A 25,831-nucleotide genomic window follows, 5' to 3' on the forward strand; every position below is an offset into this window, starting at 1 on the left:
ACAGACGAAGCTAAAACTGGTCATCAGAGTCAACCGACGAGAACATTAATACTAGATATACACGACTTTTGATTAAAACTTAATATATTTACAAATTTTTGCTATTCATTTTTATTATTGTTTTAAACATACTCGCTTATTTTTTTGGAAAATGATGTTTTCACAATTCTTGGAATTGTACATAATTTTTTATATGATAAGTTTAGAAATAAATATATATAATAAAAGATAAGTTTGAAATTAAATGATATGAAAAATATTAAAATAATAATATTAAAAGTTATAATGTGATTATATAAAAGATTTGAGTTTTTAATGTATTATTTCTCTATTTCTTTTGATAGAGAGCATACTCTTCCACTTAGGCTGGTAAGCAACGTTCATTCATTGCCACCTTCACGACCAATCTCGATGTTTAATAAAACTAGTGAGGTTTTTAAAAAGTGATTATAGTTTTTATGCATCAATGGGAGAACCAAAAAGGTTGAGTTCATGCGAAAAAGGCAGCAGGTAATGCATATGTTCTCTAGATGATATTTCCTTCATGTCATGGGTTCTCATGGTTCTTAACAAAGGCATTTGTACGTCAAGAACCAACTCCTCCTAGTATAGCTAACTTTTTTCAGGGGTTCACCATTCCCTTTTGATAGGCTCCGTGAGTTAATCAGTTTTCTGTCGAAACTTGAGGTGCAAATTTTGTCATTCTTGTGTGGGTGCAATTTGCCAACATTGTTTCATTTTGGCTTGGAAATTATGCGGAAGCTACCTTTTGGAATTTGTTTTCAGGATTGTATTTATGTTTGTGGACCACTTTGTTGCCTTTGAAAAATTCTTCTACCATTTTAAATGGATGAAATGAATTTGGATTTTTTCAACTTCATTTAAATTGGATTAAGTCTAAATTAAATTAACTTTGTCAATTAGATTAAAAATAGTGTACTTTTCATTTGGAGCAAAATCTCACTAACCTTTGAGTCCATGCTATATTTGTTATGGAGGCGGAGCATAGTACTCCTTGTCGTGTCTTCTCTTCCTCTTTCGACAGTATATGTACAGAATGCTTAACACAACAAGAACCACAACGACCCCCACAACATTTCCACACCCGTCGAAATACTCGACGAAGATACGACGACGGAGGCGAAGAAGTGGTTGGATTCGATCCGGACGAAGGATAAGATGTGCTATGAGATAGTGGAGTCGGAGTGTTGTTGCCTCCGCCGCTACTCGATGGTGATGGTGGAGAAACCTACCACGATGACGAAGGAGAACTTCTTGAGGGAGGCGAGGGAGGGGAATTCGACGAAGGCGAAAGTGTAGATAGGGATAACCATGCGGAGCGGGTCATGCAGGCTGGTCCACAACCTGTTATCAAAAAGCGCGAGGCGGACTCACTAATTTAGGTGGTTGACCTGCTTAAGCTCGTCCCACATAATCCGTAGCCCGCACGGACCAACAAAGGCACGATGCGGGTTGGCTCGCTGGCTCGCATAAATAAAAAAATAAAATTTTATTCTGCAGAAAAAAAAAATCATACCTCACTCTTTCATTATTGTTGTGTGATATTTATTTTATTTTTTTTGAAAAAAATTGAATTTAATGTACTAAAAAAATATTTTACTTTAATCATCTAAATGAGTTAATATTAAGAGTGACCGTTGGTTTAGTTTTAAGTAAAATCCTATATTTAAAATTTGTTAATAAAAAATAATATAAAGAAGATATTTCAATAAGATAGTTAAAAAATTAGTCATCTTCATTAAAATATTTTTTAGCAAAAATTTTATAAGATACTCTTATACATTTACATACATATATTAGAAAAATAGATGCAAAACAAAATTTTAATTATTTTTAATCAAGTCCTCTAACAATCCTCATACTTGAATTCATATTTTTATCTTAATTGAATTAATTGAAACAGGAATACAATTTTAATTTTTCAGCAGGAAAAAATAAGTTTTTTTTATAATTAATGAAATTTTAAATTTTGAAAAAAAATATTTTTCTTATGCAGGTTGGCCTACAAGTTATCTCTTATGCGGAGCGGGCCAATGAAATGAGTATGCACTTCTTGCGTAAGACGGACCAAGCGAACCAAACACGGGACGTGTCAGCTTGCTTTAGGTGGAGAACTTGATGGTGGAGGTGGAGATGATGGATGTAATGGTGGAGGTGATGACGGAGTGGGTAGAGCCGACGCCGAAGGTGTGGCAGGCAGTGGGACCGTTGTAGTGGACGACAGAGGAGTAGTGTTGTTGGACGATGGCGAAGACACGCTGGGGCTATTCACATTGCTAAGAGCAACTACATTTTTTTTTTCAACAAAAAATAAAATAATAATTAAAGGGAATACTTCAGGGGTATTCCAACCCTTGTACAAAAGCCACAACCACGTCACTTGATATCCTATTCCATAGAATTTTACATTCTTCAAAAAAATTTAGATCAAAACCAAACAAATCTATAACAAACTTGTTTATGCTAACCCAACAGAATTACGCATCAAAACCTACTTATGAAATACACCAAAACTAACCTTCATGATCTAGATAATCCTATGTTACCTTTTGCAAGTTTTGTAATCATCATGCACCTTTCATTCTCACCTTTCTATAATGTTTCTTCTTATGATAAATTTTAATCTTATTGTTCCAATGCCACGTTTGAATGACTTCTTCGCAACAAAACACGTCTCACCATAAAACTCAACCTTCCACACCTTTCAACCAATTCAAAGGTACGAAAAGATAACCAAAACTATTTCACAACAATGATACATGCAACTAAATCACATAAACACTAATTTGAAATTGAAAAACAAAAAAATCTTATAAAGAATTAAGGTGGAAGAGAATAAGATTTATATGTTTTGTATTTGCCTCTCTCAAGATACACCTTAATTTTGAATTTTTAAAATCTAAAAAATAATTAATCCAAATCTAATTAAATAGATTGAATTTAAAATAAAAATATATAAATTTAGATTTGAATTTTTTTTATTTAAATAGACTTAAAATAATATAAATTTAAATAATTATCATTGCATTTAAAAAATTGAATTTTTTTTCTCACCCTTGCTTCTAAACGATGACTAATGTAAAAGTCTCCTACTATACTGAAAAGGCATCAAAATTAAAGTATTATAAATGAAGTTAATTGGATTGTTTTTTATTAGTATAAGAACTTTTCTAAGCTATTTGTAGATAAGGTTAAGTATTTGGATAAAAGTCTCTCGACTAGTATGCAATTCGTTGGTGTGAGTGTGAGTTTGTATTTTAAGTTAGAAATTGAATACCCTGTTTGAATTATTCAAAAGTTAAATATATTTTATTTGTGGAATCCGTTGTTACACCGAAGCCCGATACAATCTAATGTATTGGGTTTTCAGTTTCCTATTCTTAGATTCTGGCGTTGAAAAGTACAACAAGTGACGTTTTTTTCTGTTTATTCATATCCCATTCCTACATGGTATTCCGAGTTCATTATTCATATCCCAATACTTATTAATGCACTTTGTATTTGAATTTAGTTTAATTTAAGAAACACTTTAAATTTATTTTTTAAGTATATAAATATTTTTTACGAGTAAGCCCAAATAGCATGTTGATTTTAGTGAATGGATGCAATCTATTGAAATTGGGTTGTTTCTTCCAGTACTTCCATATATTTTTGTCATTAATTCTATACATATGTAAATTTTCATTTTGTCCTTCCTCGATTTTAATTATATAATTCTAAAATAATTTTTTTTATATTGTACAATAATTCAGAAATTAAAAGTATTTTTTATATTGTACAATTCATAAAAACTTACGGATTATATAATTTAGAATTACTTTTTACCTTTTGAAAATTATTTTTCTGCTTAGAGATAGTTTTTTAATTGTATAATCTAAAAATATTTTTTTTAAAAAACTTTGAGATTGTAGAATCCGAAAAAGAGAAAATGAGAACTTTTATAATACACTAACTTTTTTAATGGAGGTTTATGCAATTGTGAGTTTAAATGGGCAGGTCTAATCATATGCTTAGTTCTATAGATTATTGTACAATTGTTAAATTTTGAAATAATAATTTTAAAATTAACATCTAATACTTTTTTTTAATTAATTGATAATATAAAAATTTACTCTATCAAAATTAAACTCTTTAAAAATTTCATTTGTTTGGAGGAATTTTTAATGTCTTTTTTTATGATAAAAAAATATAAGATTAAAATTATAATATTCCTATATTTTTCTCACATCTAATATTATAATATACATAAAATTGTAACATAAATATATACATATATTATTTGTATAGTATTTCAAATTACATCTCTTTTCATAGAAAAATAATATTTACAAATATATATATATATATATATATATATATATATATATATATTTCATCTGCTAATTGGGGAGCTCTCTCATCTGCAGTCTCATTTGTTCCAGTGTAAAATACATGATCATCACATATAAGAAAACCAAATACAACAAAAACAAGGTAAGTTAGCTATAAAAAAAAATTTGGTATATAAACAAGGTAAAGTCATCAACTCTCATACATTTTTTAAAATCCATCAAGTGTCTATCATAATTCATCATTCACAATACTTAGGTCAGACTTCTACTGGTCAACATACTGAAGCATTTGACTCTATTTTCAGAAGACTCATGCATTAACTCAGAGATCTACACCTGTCATACTATCTCACTGTGAAATCCATAAAATTATGTGCATAAATAATCTCAATATCATCTCTTCTAGTATGACATGGTTAACTCATATAACAGATCAAACTAGTTCTCTTTTAAACAACTTACCCATTTACATGAACCTCCTTCAAATCTCACCACTTGAATAACTTCATTTATATGATTTCATTATATCAGGAGAGTCAAGATATCTCCTTCTAGATGAATCTCTAGTCAACGCACATCCTAAACAATCTCAACACGGTATTTTCTTTGTTGAAAATACTATCTCTTGATTAAAATTCACATTTCACATCTCACAATATCCAAAATCACACAATTAAATCATATCAAAGCTTAACATTTCAAAACACACAAAAATTCATCCAAGAATCACATAAATATATAATTAAAATATTTTTCAATTAAATATACATAATATAAAATTTTACATAATTTATAATTAAAAACTATAAAATAGAAATAATCAAACCTTTTAAAAGAAAAGATAAAAATTATAGTTTTAAGAATTTTCTTGCTTGAGCGAGATTGAACCCGAGAGCACTCCATAATTTATCTCATTTTCGCTTGAGTGAGATCCCCTCTCGCTTGAGCAAAAATAGACCCGAGAGCACTTCATATTTTCATTATATTCTCGTTTGAGCGAGAATCTTCTCGCCTGGAAATATGCAGAGAATAGTTTGTAAAATCTGATACATTTCACATTTTCAACCAAAAATTTTCCTTCAATTGTTATGTTATCAAAGTAACAAATTCCTTGCTAAAGTTGGATAATTACTCTAGTATAGCTATTCTATAAAATTATAATACCATATATCCAATATCTCTAAATCAAAATCAAATAACCAATACTCAACAAACACTACCCTTTAAGTGATTCATCAAACTATTTAATTACATTCATTTACTTATTCAAATAAAAAATACTATAATTTTACAACATCTACCATATCTATAATTTCACATCCAAATCTCAATCAAATTCTAATATACTAAAACATGAAAGAAAAATTGAGATTGGTGACCACGTCACCCCCACATCTAGATCTTCTAACTTAGAGTTCTATTGAAAATTTAAACTAGCTTCTCTTACCCGAGTTTGAGTAGGTGCTCATTAAGAGTTCCAAACCTACCAAAAGCAAGCTCAGGGCAGTTTACCTGCACCATTGAGTCTTGATAAAAAAAAGTCTAACTACATCACCAGGACTCTAAGTTAATAGAGACTAATCTTAAAGCTAAAAGAGTCACATGTAAAGGGCCTATACTAAAGGTAAACCTAACCATATCAAAACTGACTCAAAGGAAAGAATTAGCAAAAGTGATCTTACTTTGTCTAAAACTCTGATCGGTTAGTCTTGTAGTATTCGTTGTTAGGAATCCAATGACAAATTTTGATCATCATTCTGATGACAAAAATGTTAAGAAACTCAGAGAGAAGGTAGGGGAAAGAAATAAGAAGAAATAATTTAGAGAGATGGTGCTTCTTTTAAAATGAAACTTGAATAATTGATTTTTCTATTTATATATTATATTTATTTTAATAATAAAATATTTAAATATCATTTAAATTATATCACATATTATAGCTATTATTTTAGGTCGTTACAAAAATACTAAAGAAAAATTTAAAGTCCCCATCAAATTTCGTTCTATTACAAATTAAATTTGAATTTATACGCAAGGAAATGCTTACAAAAAATAATTTAAATACTAATAGAAACTGCATATTTTATTTAAATAACATGTTAAAAAATAGTAATGATATATTTAGATAATTTTTTCTCTAAAGATTTTAAGAAAGAAAAATAATTTTTTTTTTATAAATTAAAATAAGTAGTATGTAAAAATTCTTTGATGCACCTTTCCTATTTTTTTCTCATGCTTATAACACATATTAAAAGTGATCACGTATTAAAATTAAGTTTGATTTACTTTATGAATTACATTTTGAAAAATATAAATTCCTCTTTCCCATGTCCATATTTTTATATAAATGTGATAGCCCTTTCTGACCAACCTAAAGAACGATATTGATAGCTATTGTAACGTGAATTTGAAGCGTGGAAATGTGGAATATCCAGTTTCATATGTGAGGAGAAGGCTTTTTTTTTGTGTGGGTATTATTAAGTATTAAAATTATTGAATGAAAATTAGCCACAAAAGTTTTATTATTGTATATATTTTATTGTAGAAAATGAGTCAGAAAATAGAACTGGTAAATGAGAAGCCCATCTTATAAGGTTAGTTATTGTCCATTTTGTGTTGTAATAAAAAAATTGTTATATTTAAAATGACTAAAGTGGTATATAACAGTTGATTGGTTGAAGCAGTAAAATGAGTTGAAGCGGTTAAACGGTAATAACGATGAAAAGTTAATATACCTCACGCGGATTGAAAGAGGTGTGAGTTGACATTGAAAGCATGGTGGAGTAAGGGAGCAACCAAAAGCAAAGAAAACGCAAAAGAGGAAGAAGAAGAAGAAAATATAATTAGGCGAGTGTTGAAGAAAGGGGTGAGTTTGAAGAGATGAGTTCGGGAAGCCATAGTGAGAAGGAGAAGGAGAAGGAGAAGGAGAAGGAGAAGGAGAAGCAGAGGGTGAGTCGAACGTCGTTGATACTGTGGCACGCTCACCAAAACGACGCCGCAGCAGTGCGGAAGCTCCTGCAAGAGGATCCTTCGCTGGTTACGGCAAGGGATTACGACAACCGCACCCCGCTCCACGTCGCATCCCTCCACGGCTGGATCGAAGTCGCCACGTGTTTGATCGAATTCGGCGCGGATGTCAACGCGCAAGATCGTTGGAAAAACACTGTAATACTATTATATAATAACAACGATTATTATTCTCAGCGTTTTTATTTCACTCCATGCTTGATTGTGAAATGGTGAATGAACTTTAGGTTTTGGTTGTTGTTGTGAACAGCCTCTGGCGGATGCGGAAGGAGCTAAGAAGACTGATGTGATCGAGCTTTTGCAATCTCGCGGAGGCTCGTCTTATGTGAGGTTTTATTTTATTGTGTATAATTCTGGGTTTGTGTTGTGAATGGTGAGTGAAGTTGAGGTTTGGTTTTGAATGCTGATGGTCGTTGCAGGGGCAAACTGGAAGCCATTTTGAACCGAAGCCTGTTCCGCCGCCGTTGCCGAATAAGTGTGACTGGGAAATCGAACCTACCGAACTTGACTTCTCCAACTCCGCGAGAATCGGAAAGGTAGCTTTCGCTTCTGCGTTTTCTTGGTTTGACTTTGGTCAAACTCGTTGTTTCACTACAATTCTGAACTGTTATTTAACACAGACATAGATTTGTGCTATGTTTTAGTCCCTATAGTGGCAAGTTTGATAGTTGACTAAAGTGTTTGCTGCGTAATCGTCATCCAAGTACGGTCGTCGCATTTCAAGCTTTTTTATGGATGATTCTGGAAAAAAGGAAACAAATTTCTGTTCTGTTTCATTCCTCTCGTTTTTGTGTTAAAAGCTGTTTTCTAAAACCATTTTACACTAAAGATCAATCAGTTTCTCATCTGAAATAAATTAAGTATTGATTTTTTTTTTCAAAACAGCTGTTGTAGAAAACCCAATAACAGCAACAACTGAAAAGTGTTTTTTCATCGTCTTCTCTTTGTTTTCTTTAAATGCGGTGTTTATGTGTTCAGTCAGAGGATATTTAGAAGGAAAAAATGCTCAAGAGACAAACTCTCTCCAATGTTCTCAAGGGACAAACAAATTTTAGAAAAAGGAAAACTGCTTTTAAAATTAATAAAAAAAAGAGAGGGATAAGGTATTCTCCTAGGAAAACAGATTAATTGGCATGGGGTTGTTTCAGCTTATCTAGTTCTTTCGAATTCGAGTCCTCAGTATAAAGATACATTAAATACTAGGAGGAGAGCTTTACCGTCCTTAGTAATCTTACCTGGATTGAACAAGATTTTATTTGTTGAAGGATATATATGATCTATACCAGAAATAGCAAGACAATGGTTTAATTTGTTTTCGTGTATATTTATGTTTCATGAAGGGGTCTTTTGGTGAGATTTTAAAAGCCCATTGGCGTGGAACACCAGTCGCTGTTAAACGTATTCTTCCATCTCTTTCAGAAGATAGATTGGTGATGTGAGATTCTTTCTTTCGTCTCTGGCATTTGTTTTGGTTGCTGCTAGTTGGTCGTTATTTGCGATGTGAATGTCATTAGATTGCTTGTGACTGGTGAAGTTGTTAAAAAAAAGGTCTAGTGGCTTACTTTTACCTGTTATCCGTTAGCATTAGGAAAGACTTTGACAATTTATTTAACTGTTTTTGCTAAATGTACTCATGGTTTATTCTAAACCTATTGGATATTGGATGCGTAGTCATGTCTGTTTATGATAAATGATAAACAGTTAAAGGAATTGGGGAGGGGGGCGAGAATATAAATCGTATGTCACAGGTTTTTTGGATATCTCATATTCTGTGTTAATTTTTATACAGTCAGGACTTCAGGCATGAGGTCAATTTGTTAGTGAAGCTTCGACACCCCAATATAGTTCAGTTTCTTGGAGCTGTTACAGACAGGAAGCCCCTTATGTTAATTACTGAGTATCTAAGAGGGGTATGTGAATAAAATAGAATTCCTTCAGATTGAGTGCACTTAGTTTTTGATCTAGCAAACTAATGCTTTAAATTGAACTTCGTTCATAAAAAGGGTGATCTTCATCAGTACCTCAAAGAAAAAGGTGCACTTAGTCCAGCAACAGCTATCAACTTTTCCATGGATATTGTGAGGTAATGGTATCTTTCATATTTTCTTTTCCTATTTTTATGTTAAAAAAAACTATTAAGAATAAAAATGAAATACATAGAGGAGGATTGAAGGAAATTACCAATAAAAAATTAAACCACGTGAAAAATAAATCACCAAAATTCTCTCCAGTTATTCTTACATCTGTTATATAACACAAGTCGGTTTTTCGAAGTACTGTGACATTGTGCTCCTGCCACAGCAGCTCCTCGTCTCTCTTCTACCCTTTCTTGGCTAGAAACCTCAACTCGCTCTTATTATTATTCAAAGTCTTCTCAGTAATCAGGATATTAGCGAACTTGCCACCTCCCATCATTATCTATCCTAATTTCGTTTTAAGCTTGCGATTTGCTTACTCTACCTTTTCAGTCCTTCCTTTATTTCTTCTAACGCAGTATTCATGTGCTATAATTGTAGATGCATAGCTTTCAAGATCAAATAATCATCTTCTTATTCCTCCTTGTATCATGAATTATAAGTTATGATAAAATCTCTGCATAAAATGTTGGTGAACAAAAAAGAAACTCACAATAATATTCTCCCATGTACGCGCTCAAATAATGATCATACACACTCGTATTTGTAAGCTCAATTTGACTTTTACCCTCTAATAATGTCATATTCTCTTGATTTCTACCGCTCAATTCTTTCAGTGGAGAGCTTAGACCATTCCAAACACTTTTCTGGTCAAAGATCAAAATAGTAGAATTTTTTAATGTACATTTGTCTTTTTTTTTTTGCTTTTGGTTCTTTTTCTTTTCTTTTCTTTTCTTTGGCATATGCTTTTTTTCTATTTCCTTTTTTTAGAATGCCTGAGTAAAAGTGAAAACAATTCAGGGTTATAGAAAGATAAGGGAAAATACTTGGTTGATTGAATGTCTGAGCAACTCTAGAATATCCAAGATGGATAATGGACAAGAAAGAGACGAGTGCGACAACTTTATGGTAACAAACTAACAACTAATAAACAAAAAGTATGGATGAACAAGAACGATTGATGAGGATTCTAGTAATAGACCAAAAGAATTCATAAAAACTAATAATTAACTACTAAGGATGTGAAAGAAATAGGTATTATTACTCCTTTTTAATTATGAAATCTTCAAAAGAATAATATTCATCCAACAATCAAGAACCTCTTATATCAAACTAATGCAGAAAACAAGATGGGTAAGAGGTATGTGGACAACACAAAATCAAATCTTGAATTGAAAGCTAATCCCGACTATGTCTTACTGCAATTCCTAAATCCCACAATAATGCTCACAAACTAACCAGAAATGGTAAACTTTGACCCCATGAGAATTTTTGCAGTCATGGACTCAAAGGTGAGGAACTTACCACAAGAATCACTCTCGATTCTCGGTACAATAAGAATTTTACAACCTAAACTCTAATGGAGAAGAGAATCTGAAATTTCCTATTCAAATTAACGTTCAACTCCTAAAATAAATGTTGTTCTTACCTTACATGGGCAAAACATAACCAATAAAAATTTGGTCATAGTTAAAACAAAAGACACAAACTAACCTAAAATCCATAACCAACTAGAAAAAGGAAATCCTAAACTATTACTAGCTCAAGTTAGGCCTTATCAATTGTTCAAGACTCATTAATATCGACTAATTCTTTAAGTTATGCTTCACTTTCTAACATAGCTTAAACAATCAAGTAGACCCATACTGTCCCATCGCTATCCATCACTGTTGTACGAATTTTAGCTACTAGGTTTGCCATGGTCTTTAGCTCCCATAGGCCTACAAGCTTTTTTCATTCGACCAACGAGAATTACAAACGTATCACTTGTATTTGCTTTGGCTAGCCTCCTTGATCTCCATCAAATAATATGGCCAGTGTATAACTAAGCTAATTTGATATCAACCTTTATTTTATCAACACAGATAATTGAATTAGGAAATCTAGAGGAATCTGTATACAATTCATATTCACTTAATTTGATCAATATGCTATAATATATTTTGTTGATATTGTTTTGCAGAGGAATGGCCTATCTCCACAATGAACCAAATGTTATAATTCATCGGGACCTAAAGCCAAGGTAAGTTGGTTATTTGCAACCTATATGTGAAAATATTATTATGGATAATATGCTACGACAGTATGTCAAGATGTATTGTGATACGGACTTGGTTATTATCAGGTGCCTACTTAGTAGAGTATTTAAATGTTTGGTTCTCCTTCCTTGGTAGATAACTTGAGAGTAAATTTCCAAGTTCTTGGGGTTGGTTGTACTTATCAAGAAGGGAGTAAAGTGTTGTAGAGTGAAAGCTGCTTAGCTTTTGAGGGTGTTGTAGAGTGAAACCCACTAAGATGTTGACTCTTACAAATGGTGCTATGATAAAGACTGAGATATTATCAAATGCCTATTCCCACTTTGAGTAGTATGAGATACTCGATAGAATATTTAAGTGTTTAGTTCTCTCTCCTTAATAGTGAGTTTCCCAATGGTTGGGTCCTTATCATATGGCTTATAAAGAAATTGAAGAAACTACGTTGACAAAATTTTCTCTTAAAAACATCCAGCTGGAATTAAGATGCCTTTGTATTATACGTTGAAGTGTATTTTCTAAAATTTCAGGAATGTTCTTTTAGTCAATTCTAGTGCCGACCATTTAAAAGTTGGAGATTTTGGATTGAGTAAGCTTATCACTGTCCAGAGTTCTCATGATGTATACAAGATGACCGGTGAAACTGGGAGCTGTGAGTATTCTCTGAATTTCTTTTAAAATATTAGTATCTATTCTTATGCAAAACTTAATTTTATTTCCTTGGGGATGAAAAAAGACCGCTACATGGCTCCTGAAGTTTTCAAACATCGGCGATATGATAAGAAGGTTGATGTGTACTCCTTTGCAATGATTTTGTATGAGGTAATTCCGCTTGCTTAAATACAGAAATTTTATGTGATACAATTTGAGCTAAATTTAATGCATGATACCTTTATCTCATGCAGATGCTTGAAGGTGAACCACCTTTTGCAAATCTCGAGCCTTATGATGGAGCAAAACGCGCTGCTGAGGGACATAGGCCTTCATTTCGGTCAAAGGGTTATACCAATGAATTGCAAGAGTAAGTCGTTTATGATACATTTCTTTCATTCAATTTTCTAGCACTCTATTTTGAAAGGTAGTTCTTGGCATGGTATCATTCTCTCTTTGACCAAATGGTCAAGAGCTTGTGCTGTTATCATTCTTCTAAAGTGGGTCCGATGGTTGTTCACACTTCAAGCCTAAAATGGCTTTCACATTACAAGCCATGTTTGAGATGTATAAAAATTTATAGGCTTGCATCTAATAGCTGAAGCTTTCGAGAGAGTAGGTCCTTTGCATTTCTTTAAAAAAACTCCAATCTAGGTTACGTGATGTCCTGCGTTATATCTTAAAATCGATACTGTCAGAAGCCCACCTACTTTAGATTGCCTTATAAACGTACTTACCAAGATGCTTCCATTAGAGGAAAATACTTCATGTCAGGCAATGCATTCAATTGATCATATCCTTTACATTGCTGATAAAAAATAAAAAAAAATCCTTTACATTTTCAGTTTGACCTCCCATTTGTTCTACATCTGACTTAGGGTTGATTTCTTCTCTTTGCTTTGTTACAAACTATTTGGTTTGATTTGAAATTTTCAACTTTACATACTCTAGTAGTGTGTTTAAATGTTTTGTGATATCTAAAGCCATGCGATACTCCATTGCTAGGCTTGCTATATATTGCCCTAATATCACGAAAGACTTCTTAGTTTTATTTCCCATTTTTTACCTTTACACTTAAGGGATGGTTATAATGGTTATGATTTTGCCACCTTTCACCATAAATGGAAGAACATTGACAACGCTTACTATTACTGTTTAGTACTTCTAACTTCACAAACCCCTAGTTGACTAGCATTAATATGATTTAACTTTTTCTTGCTGACCATTTCATTAGAGGGTCTGGTATGCTTTGTAAATTAGGCTATTAAAGTTATAGCATGCAAACATTTATTTCGTTCAGAGCATGCCTGGATCATAGAAGTAATCTTCTGAACTTTGGCCTTTCATGTTCGTAGATTAACGGAGCAGTGTTGGGCTCATGACGTGAATCGGAGACCACCCTTCATAGAGATCCTTAAACGTCTTGAAAAGATCAAGGAGAATTTACCTTCAGATAATCACTGGCATTTGTTTGCATCATAAATGTCTAATAGCATTAATTTGTTCAGAAATTCGTATGATTTATTTACCACTACCATCTGGTTTGCTGCGGCATTTATGGAGTGATTGGGCCAACTGGAAATCCTGCAAAGTCAATACTTTTTTCAACTGTTTGGATTAATGAGCAGACCAGGTGATTTTAATTGCCTGCCTTTGGTTTCTACTCTGTTTTTAATCTCATTTAAGCTCTCGTTTCATTCAAGTGAAAGCATATGCAATTTGTTGCCTATGTGTAAAGCGTTTCAGGTGTAAAAACTAATTGAGTAAGTAGGTCACTTCATGCAATCCGCTGTTTTATGTTTCATCTTTCGTTTAAAGAGATGGTAATAGTTTCCACTTTGTCTTATCTGTTCTTTTGGTATTGTTTAAGATCTCAGGTCAAATAAAAATAAAGCTAATTCATACAAATAAAAATAAAGCTAATTCATACTAAATAAGTGTTTTATAAGCTGATTTTGTAAGGTTGAATTAAACTTAAATTCAATTCTTAACCTTAAGATGATATCAGAACTGTAAAAGAATGATTGTATCTATATTATTAAATAAAGAATGCTCAGCTGAACTTTAGACATAAAGTAAAGATTTTCTAAATTTCCAAACATGGGCTGGATGAAAAAGATTAAGGCCCTCCGGAGGAGTCATGATATAAGTGGCGACAGAAGAGGAAATAATATCCAATTCAAATCCAAAAATAGTGTGGATGGCTACGACTTTTATCTGTGGCTCCTGGTTTCCTCCTTCTCCTTTTCTCGCTTCTTGTAAAGTTTCTCTAGAACATGCTTTGCCTCACAATGGGGGAAATTAGACAAATCATAGTAATGTGGTGTTATATCAACCAACCATTCCCCTCGTATGTCTGTAACAGTCTGAATAAAGTTGCAACTGGCAAGAACATGTTCATTATAAATTACCCATTCAGGCTTGTGGTCCAGACAATTTGATGGATGCAAATGCACCACCTGGTTGTCTTTCACCGTCAAATAGTGACCTGTACGCTCCAAATGAGCTACCTGCATGAAATACACAGCTAGCACAGCTTTTCTTATGTTGACATAGTAGTCGCGGATATTAAAGTCAGTGTTGCTTCAGATTAAACCGGGCCATGATACAGTTGTCAACATTATCAGCTGCTTGCAATGCCCTATGATTAACAAAGTTATCATAGCACCAAGAGGGATCCTCATTATTTTGCTTGTATGCGGGATAGACATTCAACAGCGTGAGGTGATCTCCATCAATGTGCCCGAACCTAGCTTTAGCTTCATCCGCAGCTTTCTGTGCCTCCCTAGGCCGGACAAAGCAATTGGGTACTGAAAGCATGGCAGAAATTGACAGAATCTTTTTTGAACAGTTGAATTCAGGATTGACAAGGAGCATCTTTGATATCTGTTGATCCAAGGGAAATTCACTCATAATCTCACCTAGCCTAGTTAAGTTACCATCATCATCCAATGCACCCAAGTAATTCAACACTTCCAATGCACGGATTCAAGTCTCAGGCGCAGGTGAGTCTATCAAATCAAGATGCACTAAATCAACTATGCCCAGTTTTTTCAAAGTAAGCACTGAATTGGCAAGATTTGATCTCACAATATCTGGATAAGTCTGGGGCTGAAGATCATTAATGAAATTTCTCTTTATTGTAAAGTCTAAAGCATTTCCCTGGTTGAGTTCTTCCAGCACGCCCAGATCTCTGATGTGCAGTAGCTTTCGATATCGGTGATACTAATAAAGACTCCACATGAACTTGGGGTTATAAAGCTTCTGTTTAGCAAAACCAAGATCAATGACATAAACAACACTAAGGTTGGTCATGGATTAGATTTTGAAAATCCAATCCAAATCCAAATATTTGGATTGGATTTTAAATTCAAATCCATATTTTTTATAAAACCAAATTAAATCCAATCGTATCCAAATCCATAGTTTTACAAAAACAAATTAAGTGGATTTTAAATCTAAATCTAAATTTTCTAAAAAAACTAACATATTATTAATATAAGTGTACTGTACGAGCCGTACGACCGACACGATGTCTCAGTCCTCATCAATGAGTCGACCGACACCACAAATTCAATTACGCTTAAGCATAGTTAATGAAATTAATCAACAATCAAGAGTTAGGTAATACATTTCTAAACATGACCCAAACCCTCTAATATGGCCCAATAAGAAAGGTCCACTAAAATAATATAAATAGCACAAAATTCCAGGAATCAAATACGTCATCATACAATGCTCTAAATACCGAGTGCCGAATACCAAAACTAACTTGAGCATCGGAGTGCCTTCTACAGGTACCATCCGAGTTTGGGTTACAAGAAGACCGAGAGGTGAAATGAGTAGAGGGAAAGAAGAAGTTTGCTTGGAGAGGAATTGAAGTGTTATCCGACCAACCGACCAAGGAAGGAAATGAGTAGTCTCAATAGTTCTCTGGGTCCCATCCTCGTTCGAGGACAATTTTTGGGGGCTTCGCATCTCGGTTATCGCCGGACATTTGTTCGGGTTCACTTCGATTTCTCGGTGGGTCAGCATGAAACCCAAGAACTTGCAACCTTCAACGCCGAATGCGCATTAATGTTCGTCTACCTTAGCGCTTCAAAGACCTCCTCCAGGTCTTTGATGTGTTGGTCACATGAGTCTGACTTCACCACTATGTCGTCCACATAGACCTCTACACACTGACTGATAAGTCCCTTAAAGACCTTATCCATGAGTCGCTGGTAGGTTGCTCTAACGTTCTTTATGTCAAACGACATTACTTCGTAGTAGTAATTGACATCGTCCGTCATGAAGGCGGTCTTCTCCTTGTCCCAAGAGTGCATGCTTATTTGGTTATAGCCAGAGTAAGCGTCCAAGAAACTTAGGATCTTATGACTGGCTGCTCCATCCACCAACCGATCGATGTTAGGAGGTGGGTACGAATCCTTCGGGAAGCCCCTGTTGATATTTGTATAGTTGATGTACATTCTCCATTTACTATTAGGTTTGGTGATCATGACCTCATTAACCAACCAAGTGGTATACTGGGCCTCTCGAATGAACTCGACTGATAGAAGCTTTTTGGCTTCTTCCTTCGCTTCCAGCCTCTTCTCTATGCCAAGGTTCCTCTTCTTCTGCGCGAATGGGCGTGTCTCCTTGTACACAGAGAGTTTGTGAGTGATGATATACAGGCTTACCCCCGACATATCGGATGTCGTCCAGGCGAAGAGATTAACGTTCTTCTTCAGCGCCTGGTGCACGAGCTCGGCCTCGGCCGCTGCTATGGTCGTGCCCACGCAGGTGCGATGCTCCTCGTCGAGAAGGGGAAATCGACGTAGCTCTTCTCTCGCTTCCAATCTTTCCTCGATCGTTCGGGGATCCAAATCGACCAAAGCAACTGTGTGATCCTTCGGTGTCGGCTGAACCTCTCTCTAAGGGGACTTTTGTCTTCGAGAGAATTTGCGCTTAGGGGATCAGTCGTTAGGTTCCACCCTAAGGCTCTCTGCGTAGCATTCCCATGCAAGCTTCTGATCCACATGCACGGTGAGAATGTTTCCCGACAACGACGGGAACTTCATTGCCATGTGGGGTGTTGAGACAATCTCTCTCAGCCAGATTGATTGATGATCGTCCCAACAGGATGTTGTACGAGGTGTTGGCATCCATCACCAGGTATCGAATCTTTATCGTTTTGCTTGCCTCCGAAGGTGGTATAGAGCTCGATGTAGCCTTTAGTACCAAACTTCTCACCCAAGAAGCGACCACATGGTTGTCATACGACATCATCTCTGCCTAACTTTGAAAGTTTTCTAGTAGAGGATATCTACAGAACTTCCCTGGTTTACCAACATTTTGATGATGGTGAATTTGTTGATGTTGACTGATATTACGCTGGAGTCGTCCTGTGAGGGGTCGACACCCTCGAAGTCTTCGTCAGTGAAGGTGATGGGTGACATCCTCGGCCGATGCTCGGGTCAGCGGTCATTATCCTGTAGTCTCTTCTTCTTGTTGGTTATTCTTTTCGTGGGGACAACTTTGCCCCTCGGTCACCCAAACGAATCGACGAAGATGCCCGACTTGGATAAGTTCCTCGATCTTATCCTTTAGGGCTTAATACTCCTCGGTAGTGTGTCCGCTGTTTTGATGATACTGACACCTGCGAGAACGGTCAGCATTATCAAAGCTTGCGGAACCTCCAAGATCCTTCCCCTGTCGGCAGTCAGGGGGGTGTATCTTGTGAGCTAGCTCCTTTAGTTGTCTCTGCGTCTATCTCCTCGACCAGAAGTTGATCGACCTTGAAGATCTTTCTCTTCCTTTCCTTTTTCTCCACTGGCCTTCGCTCAGGCCTGGTTGTGGAACTCTCTCAGCTCCTCCAACTGCATGAACTTGGCGGCTCTTCTCCTAAGCTCGTCCAAGTTGGCGGCAGGTTGCATGCAGAGGTTATCGGCAAACGACCCTGGTCGTAAGGCTGTCAGCATGTGGTGCATGGCCACATCCGGGCTCAAGTTTCGGATGCTCATAGCTACCTTTTTAAACCTGTCGATAAACTTTCTTAGGGACTCTCCCTTCTCCTGACAGATACCAACCGAGACAATGGAGGTCAGGTGGTGCAGTCGACTGGTGGCAAACTGTGTTTCAAACATGGACTCCAGCATTGCGAAGCTATCAACAGAGTTATGAGAGAGCTTGGTAAACCAGCTAAGGGCTCCTCCCTTCAACGACGTGGGGAACACTCGGCTAAGACCGCGTCTTTTGAGGTGTAAAGGCTCATGTGCGTGGTGTACGCATCCATGTTCTTGTCCGGGTTGGTCGTGCCATCGTAGCGCTCCCCGTTGAAGCCTTTCCACTTGTCTGGTAGTGGTACCCTGATTATGGAATCGGTAAAAGGATGCCGATCCACAAGTCCAATTTATGCTATTTAAATCCTATTCTACTGAAATACAAGGTAGGGAAAATATTTGGTGCTCAGGTCCAATAATTTGTGCCCTACTCCTAGTAATCTTCTGTGGCATAATGGACTATGCTAGCTATGAACTGAGTCTGACCTAGTCCTGGGTTCTGTGTCATGCTCCTAGTCATCCTTCTAGAAGATTGGGCTAGCTCAGTGGATGCTTTATCGGTCAGGGTTTCATCACATGTATATCTGTACCACTGTCCAAATGCCAACATCCAAGTAATCCCTTTTAGGTTTCTGAGTATAGAAAATTTCAACAAGATGTAGCCTTCCAAGAACTTTCATCAATGGGGCAGCAAAAAATAGTTCTGAAACTTTTCGGCTTCAAGAGTATCACTCATTACAATCAATTTCAAGTCAGGTATATTTTTAAGCACTTCTTTCACAAGGCCAAATAACACATCATTAGTCCTTTTGGTAGCCTCATCAAGACTAATAACCTTGTATCGTTCCAAAAGCGGTTAGATACTTCAAAGTTGTCGTCACACTATTGCAGTCTTCAAATCTGATACTGAACCAACCTCTTCCCCAATGGTTACATCCACATCTTCACCACACGATGCAAAACAGACATCACATCCACACTTCGAGGCTGAGTGCACACAATCATCATCTTCCTATGTTTATCTGGTGTCTCTAACTCAACAACATCCAAAACAAATTGAGGAATCTGAGTGGTTTTTCCACTACTAGTTTCATCGACAAGAATCAAAGTCTGATTATCTTTGAGAACCTACAAGAACTCTTCTTTCTGGTGCCAAACGGGGAGGGTTTTTCTCGTCTCCAAAATCTCGAAGTACTTTTGAGTGTAAGGCCTTGGGTTCCAGTGATTGATGAGAGCATTGGCAATGTTGTTATTGGCACCGCCATTGGATTTCATAATCTTCAACATATAATCATCTACCACATCGACCAAGCTCACCATCCTCTTTCTCTTCGTACCCATCAAATTGAAAACCCTAATTCCCCTAACCTCGATCTGTCCAAAACGGAGCTCGAAAGAAAATGCTATGTTTTATTAATAATAAACATTTTATAGAGTTAGGGATAAGAAAAAGCTTTGCCTAATGTAAAAATTTAAAAATCTTCTACACTCGTATTTTCTTCTTCCAATCTCATTTTCTAAAAACTTTTAAAATTATCCATTTCAAATTTTATAATCTGAAATATAAATTTGTATAATGAATTGTGCAATCTCGAACATTGGATAATCTGAAACATAAATTTTAATTTTCAGATTCTAGATTCTATAACCCGAAAAATTTGTAAATTTCACATTTCGGAATTAAAGAAAAAATTTGAAAGAATAATATGAGTATTTTTTGAAGTATGCCATGCAACAAGAAAGACATGGAGGTGTAGGAAGAAACTACCTTCAATCCATAATTCACAACACCTTTGTGAAATTTGATAAAAAAAATTTAATATGTAATGGTATTTTTTGTATTCTTTCTGAAATGCATAGATTGTTTAGGTTTCAATACTCTTTAATTGTTAAATGCATTAGTTAAACCTTAGTCTTTTTTATAATAAAATTTAAATATATATATATATATATATATATATATATATTATTTTTCAAAAATAGAATAGTAATCATTTGTCTATTTGTATCAATTTAAAAAAGTGTATATATTTAATGAAACATTTTATTAGTCATTTTATTAGTACGATTGAAATTAAAATTTCATTGAAAATCATAACATCATTATAATATTTTTTACACTAATATCTTATTATGCATGTGTTTGTCAATAATATTGTAAGACCGTTTACTTAATTTATCATAATACAAAAATAAATTAATTTAATAAATAAATAAAATTATTCAAAATTTATATTTAAAAATTTTCTTTTTTATTATTTTTAAAAAATATTTCTTATGCGAGTTGACCCGTAGGCCTGCGAGCCAATAAAATCAACCTACATTTTCTATGTTGGACAGGCCAAATACATAATGTAATTTTTTCCGTATGTAATTTTTGGCGCCGAGAAGCAGGAATTAAATTTGCAATAGATGGGATTCAAAATCAGGTTCCTTCAGTCATCAAAGAAACTTTAACCACTACATCAGACAAATTATTTAGTATTATTATTATTTTTATTGTACTTATTATTATTAATAAGGAAAGCTAACTTTAACTTTCAATAGTACCCTAGGCTAGAATATCTGAATGTGAAGGGGATGTGGTCCCAAGTTTCAATTTCTCTTGTAGGGATGTTATTTGATAAAAATGTTTGATTTTATGTTGTGTGAACATGTATAAATATTATATTTTGACAGTTTGGAAATTGTTTTTATTATTGGAAAGGTTCTTGAATGTTATGAATTTTGAATGTTATGTCATTGAATGATATGTATCATATATGAATGATAGAAATGGTATGAAATTGAATTCATACATTTGGGATAATGTATGGATGAATGTTTGTTTGTGTATTAAGTATTGATGCCTATGTGGTAACAGAGATCTTCGAACTTCACTGATGATCTAAGTCACATATACTAAGATATCAGGTAGTGAGAAGTTGATGGGGGAGTTCATGCACACCGTGACATATGAGATGCGCGGCTTGGGTTATATTGAACTTACCCTAATCCTTTATCTTGGATTTGCTAGTAATCTTTGGCTAGGGTGTTAGTCTCTAGTAGGACTTACTTAATACGGGTCTTCCGAAAGGCGTCAATTGTTATTCTGTTTGTTGAATATCCTTAATGTGTAGATTCGTGTGAGATCTATGTGATTTTTATGTTGGGATTTGAAAAAGAATGAATAATTGAGAAATTGATCCATGTAATTTGGTTTTCTCTTTTTATTTAATTGTGTATATTATAATTTTTTTACTAGCTTACCCATTTTTTCTTGTTGTGTTTGAACTACGATGACTGTACTATGTACATGAGCAAATGATCATACAGGTGCAGGAGAGACATGAAGGCTTTAAAGTTTTTTTTTGAGCTATGAATTGCAAATATTTGTATTTCTATAAGCTCTAATCATGTATTAGGAATTTTAAAAAAAAAAAACTCTAAACTTGTATAAAAACCTATAGAACTTGTATTATAATAGTTAGATGTTATTTTCTGGGATGTTACAGTCAACATATCAACCACTTCATTAGAAGAAAATTTATAAACTAGTATAAATTTGATCGTTTAAGCTCATCAATACATTAGAAAATTTATCTTGCATTTCAAAAAATATATTTCATAAAGATAAAATCAATACAATTGAGATTTCATGATTTTGAAACACTATGTTCTTCATTTAGAATATAAAAACTTTCTATATCTAATTAAACTATATGTTTTGATTAAAAACATGATTTATATTAATTAATAATATCAAAAAGTTTGAAAACATTTAAGAGTAATTGGATATTATTTTTTATACTAAAGTATAAAGATCACGTGAATAAAGGCAAGATCGTCTAATGTTGAGACAAAGATCCAAGATCACAATTCCTTTTAAATTGTCTTGCCCTTTAGAATCATCTTGAATATTGAATGTTTATTATGTCTCCCAAGATCATCTAGGGTGACCCTATATTATAGGACCGTCTGACGAGATCATCTAGTGTGAACTTCCACCGTTGAATCGTCTGTCATGTTAAAGATAGTGATTTTGTCTATTAAACTTATATCGTAGACCATATAACATGTTGATTCTCTAGGAATATCTTGATAGACCAACTAGTTTGTCTATGTCTTATATGATTGTCTCGCACTTAAATTGTATGATTGTCTGATAAGTTTAATCATCCCAGAATGTCTAATGATTCTTTATTTGAATTCACACACTTAGTAGCTTTATTAGAAATCTTAACATACCTTATAGTGTTTTTTATCATCAAAACTTATAAACTCTCATATCACGAGACTTTTTGATGGGTATTAGATCATCTAGCCGGTTATGAATTGTCTAACGACATAACATTTTTTTACTATTTTATATTCTTTACTTTATTTTTTTCTATGCAATAATCTCAACCCCCTTTTTTTCATTGTTATTTCTAACTCTTTTTATTGTAGATAAGTTTTGAACACTATTGACTTTGTTGGGAGATGAGTTGGGGTCATCTCTTTGGGTTTAGACGATATAACACTGTGTTGGACGGTCTCCACTGAAATCATTTTAATTTCGCTACTAAATGACCACTATCAAATTTGGTGTCGTTGTCGGAAAATCCAATTTAAATATGGTTGAGTCTTCTTCTTTATTGCAATTTTTCTTATGTATTTGCATAAAAAAATTGTTAGCATATCTAACTTTGTTTTTCCCATTTTAATTGTATAGTTTTTCAATTTTTTCAATGATCACATAATTATAAAAATAAGGAAACATGTCTTCATAATAGACGATCTAGTGATAAAGTGTCTGATTGTTCTTTTTTTTGCATATTTCTCTTGATTTATATTTGGATGTTTACATTATGGTTGATTGAACTTTAAGAGAGCTTGTTGCACCTGATGTCAGTATACAAATTCTTTGTATTCAATATCTTGATGTGCAGTGTGATCTTAAATCAAGTTTAATCCATCTTTTGCCAAAGTTACATGGTCTTGCAGGTAAAGATCCACAAAAACACTTGAAAGAATTCCATATTGTCTGCACTACAAGAAACTATCTGTTGTTTTAAAGGAACACATAAAGTTGAAAAGCATTCCCCTTTTTCACTACAAGATACAAGGAAAGACTGGTTGTACTACCTTCCACCCAGATCAATCACTAACTCAAAGAGCTTAAAAAGGATCTTCCTAGAAAAATTCTTTCCTACATCCAGGGTGATACAATTCAAAAGGATATATGAGGGATCGTACATATGGATCGAGAGAGTCTCTACGAGTACGGGGAGAGATTTAAGAGACTATGTACAAGTTGTCCATACCACCAAATTCATAAATAGTAGCTTATCCAATATTTCTGTGAAGGCTTGATATCTATGGATAGGCAGATAATAGACGTTGATAATGGAGGAGCCTTGGTGGATAAAACACTTGTTGTAAAAAAGGCAATTGATTGAAAATATGGCCTCCAATAACCAACAATTCAGCACTCGCAACAACTTTATTCCTTCTATTTGAGAAGTACATGAGATGGGGACCACATATGTTCTTGATCATTCAAAGTTGGAGAACACGTTAGACAATCTAGCGTTTATGGTAAAGCAGCTAGCCATGTATCAGACAGTTGAAAATATAGGTGGGATTTGTTCTTGTAATGATAATTTTTTAGATCATTGGAGCAAAAAACCCTATAAGATACAAGCTTAAAGGATAAATAATCAAGCTCCAGAGCTTGACAACGAAGTTCAAAAAATATAGCACTAAGGTTTTCTTAGTTTTTATTTTTATTTTTTTCATTGTAATAATTTTGTTTTGTCTCTATATGGAAGACTAAACTCCTCGGGGTTGATTCTCTTATGATTTCACAATGAATTTTGAGGTTTTTGTTCAATAAAGTTTTATTCTTAAATTCTCTGCAGCAAATTGTGCTTTATTATTGGTCTTTTTGAAATCTAGTTTCTATCAAAAGAATTGTTTTTTAACGCTAGTTGAGAATTCAATTTTTTTCTTTAATTGGAGTTCTTGGTTAATTCGCTTAGTCTTAGTCAATCTCTTATTTTCTTAATTCAAGAGGTAGAAGTAAACATCTCTTGAGTAGACATTGGAAGTAATGAGATACTGAATATATCAATGGACACTTGTTTTGATGATAAGATTTTGTTGAATTTGATTTACACTTGTTTGATTAAGTTTGACACTGTGTGAGGATTGAAAGAGTGAAAATCTTAAGAAAAGCAATTAATTCATTGTCAAATAAACTTGAGAGTCAACTTGTTTCCTTTAACTACTTTATAATCTTTACTTTATTTTTTTCTGCACAAAAATCTCAACCCCCCTTTTATTTTCATTGTTATTTCTAATCATTTTAAGTGCACAATATCTTAACTTGATTTACTATTGGATTTGTTAGGAGATGACTTGAAATCATTTGACCTTATCTATATTATCATCTCTTTAGTGTTAAATGGTCTAGCACTATGTTAGACAGTTACCACTAAAATCATTTTAATTTAACTGCTAAACAAAAGTTAGTAGTCATCTCCCCAATAGACAAATGAAATATATTTGTATATGCATGTCACAACAATCCTTTGTCTAGCATGTCAAAGCTAACGTGTCCTCCTCTAGTTATAACCATCTTCATGTGCATATACATCAATACAATTAATACATAAAACCATAAACCAACTAAATACAAAAATGCTTTAAAACAAAAATCACCCTTCCAAATTGTGCTTTTCAAAATAGTTATCAAAATAGCCTTTCCAAAATTCTGGAACACCAAATCTGAAAACATATTCTAGAAAGACTATTCTAAAAAGTTGTTCTCGAAAGCATAATCTATAAATGTATTGTAGAATACTAAATCTAGAATACAATATCACATGTATCCTCCGGACTCCATTTTCTACAATTTTATGGAATGCAAAATCTGAGAGCGAAAAAGAACCAAAAAACCCACCTTTCTTCTCCAACAAACCGCACCTCAAAAAACTCCGAAGAAGCATCGAAAACCACTCAAAGACGGGCACAAATCACTTCAAACCACTCAGGATTCCTACCAATCACACACAATAGTCACCAGAGCAGTAACATAGGGAGAAGAACCAAAACCTATTTATATTTAAAACCTAATAAGAGATTTTGTTTTTCTTTTCACATAAGGCATTGGCTGCGTATAAAAGATTGACACAACTTCTCCAATCAGCGTATCAATTTTTTATTAGTAGACACAATGTGAGACCCAAAATTAAGATGAGATTTGTGTCCTTCAAAAACACACAATCAAAGAGCTGCAAGTGAAAGGATGTAATGCATAACTCTTGTTTTTGACGAAAGACTTAAAAGATGTTTCTCAATACGATATCCCAAAAAATGATTTGCACAATTGATTATTGGTATCTAATCTGATGAAACCAGCTTATATTTTCCTCTCCAATTGTCACATTTTCGTATCTTTCATTTTTTCTTAAGTACTTCTCTTAAACCAAATACATCTATTTTATATTTTCTTTCTCACCTATTTCCTTTACATTTTTTTCTATTCTCATGTACGCTATCTTTCTCCTCTTTACCAAACGTAATGGCTTGTTGTAAAAAACACAATAAAGATAAAAAAAGGCCTTGGA

General features: G+C 33.9%; 1 protein-coding gene and 1 pseudogene across 3 annotated transcripts; one reads left to right on the plus strand and one right to left on the minus strand.

The window, feature by feature from the left end:
* The first annotated feature begins 6,970 nt into the window (after positions 1–6,970).
* Positions 6,971–13,861, plus strand: LOC137811529 (serine/threonine-protein kinase VIK). 3 transcript variants are annotated; one of them, XM_068613318.1, is made up of 11 exons: positions 6,971–7,517; positions 7,630–7,704; positions 7,799–7,915; positions 8,720–8,814; positions 9,169–9,289; positions 9,383–9,462; positions 11,478–11,537; positions 12,078–12,199; positions 12,284–12,369; positions 12,453–12,568; positions 13,554–13,861. In XM_068613318.1, exons 1-11 carry the CDS (start codon positions 7,233–7,235, stop codon positions 13,678–13,680), a joined length of 1,284 nt encoding a protein of 427 aa, XP_068469419.1. In that variant the 5' UTR covers positions 6,971–7,232; the 3' UTR covers positions 13,681–13,861. The 3 variants fall into 3 exon arrangements, with proteins under 3 accessions (XP_068469419.1, XP_068469420.1, XP_090154739.1); XM_068613319.2 differs by lacking the exon at positions 8,720–8,814 and having other exon boundaries at positions 7,099–7,517; positions 7,630–7,709; XM_090298613.1 differs by lacking the exon at positions 8,720–8,814 and having other exon boundaries at positions 7,109–7,517.
* A 456-nt stretch (positions 13,862–14,317) lies between these two features.
* Positions 14,318–19,618, minus strand: LOC137809378 (putative pre-mRNA-splicing factor ATP-dependent RNA helicase DEAH2; annotated as a pseudogene).
* Between the last annotated feature and the right edge of the window lie 6,213 nt (positions 19,619–25,831).

Source organism: Phaseolus vulgaris, chromosome 2 (genome assembly GCF_051622355.1).
Source record: "Phaseolus vulgaris cultivar YP4 chromosome 2, ASM5162235v1, whole genome shotgun sequence".
NCBI classification, from domain to species: domain Eukaryota; kingdom Viridiplantae; phylum Streptophyta; class Magnoliopsida; order Fabales; family Fabaceae; genus Phaseolus; species Phaseolus vulgaris.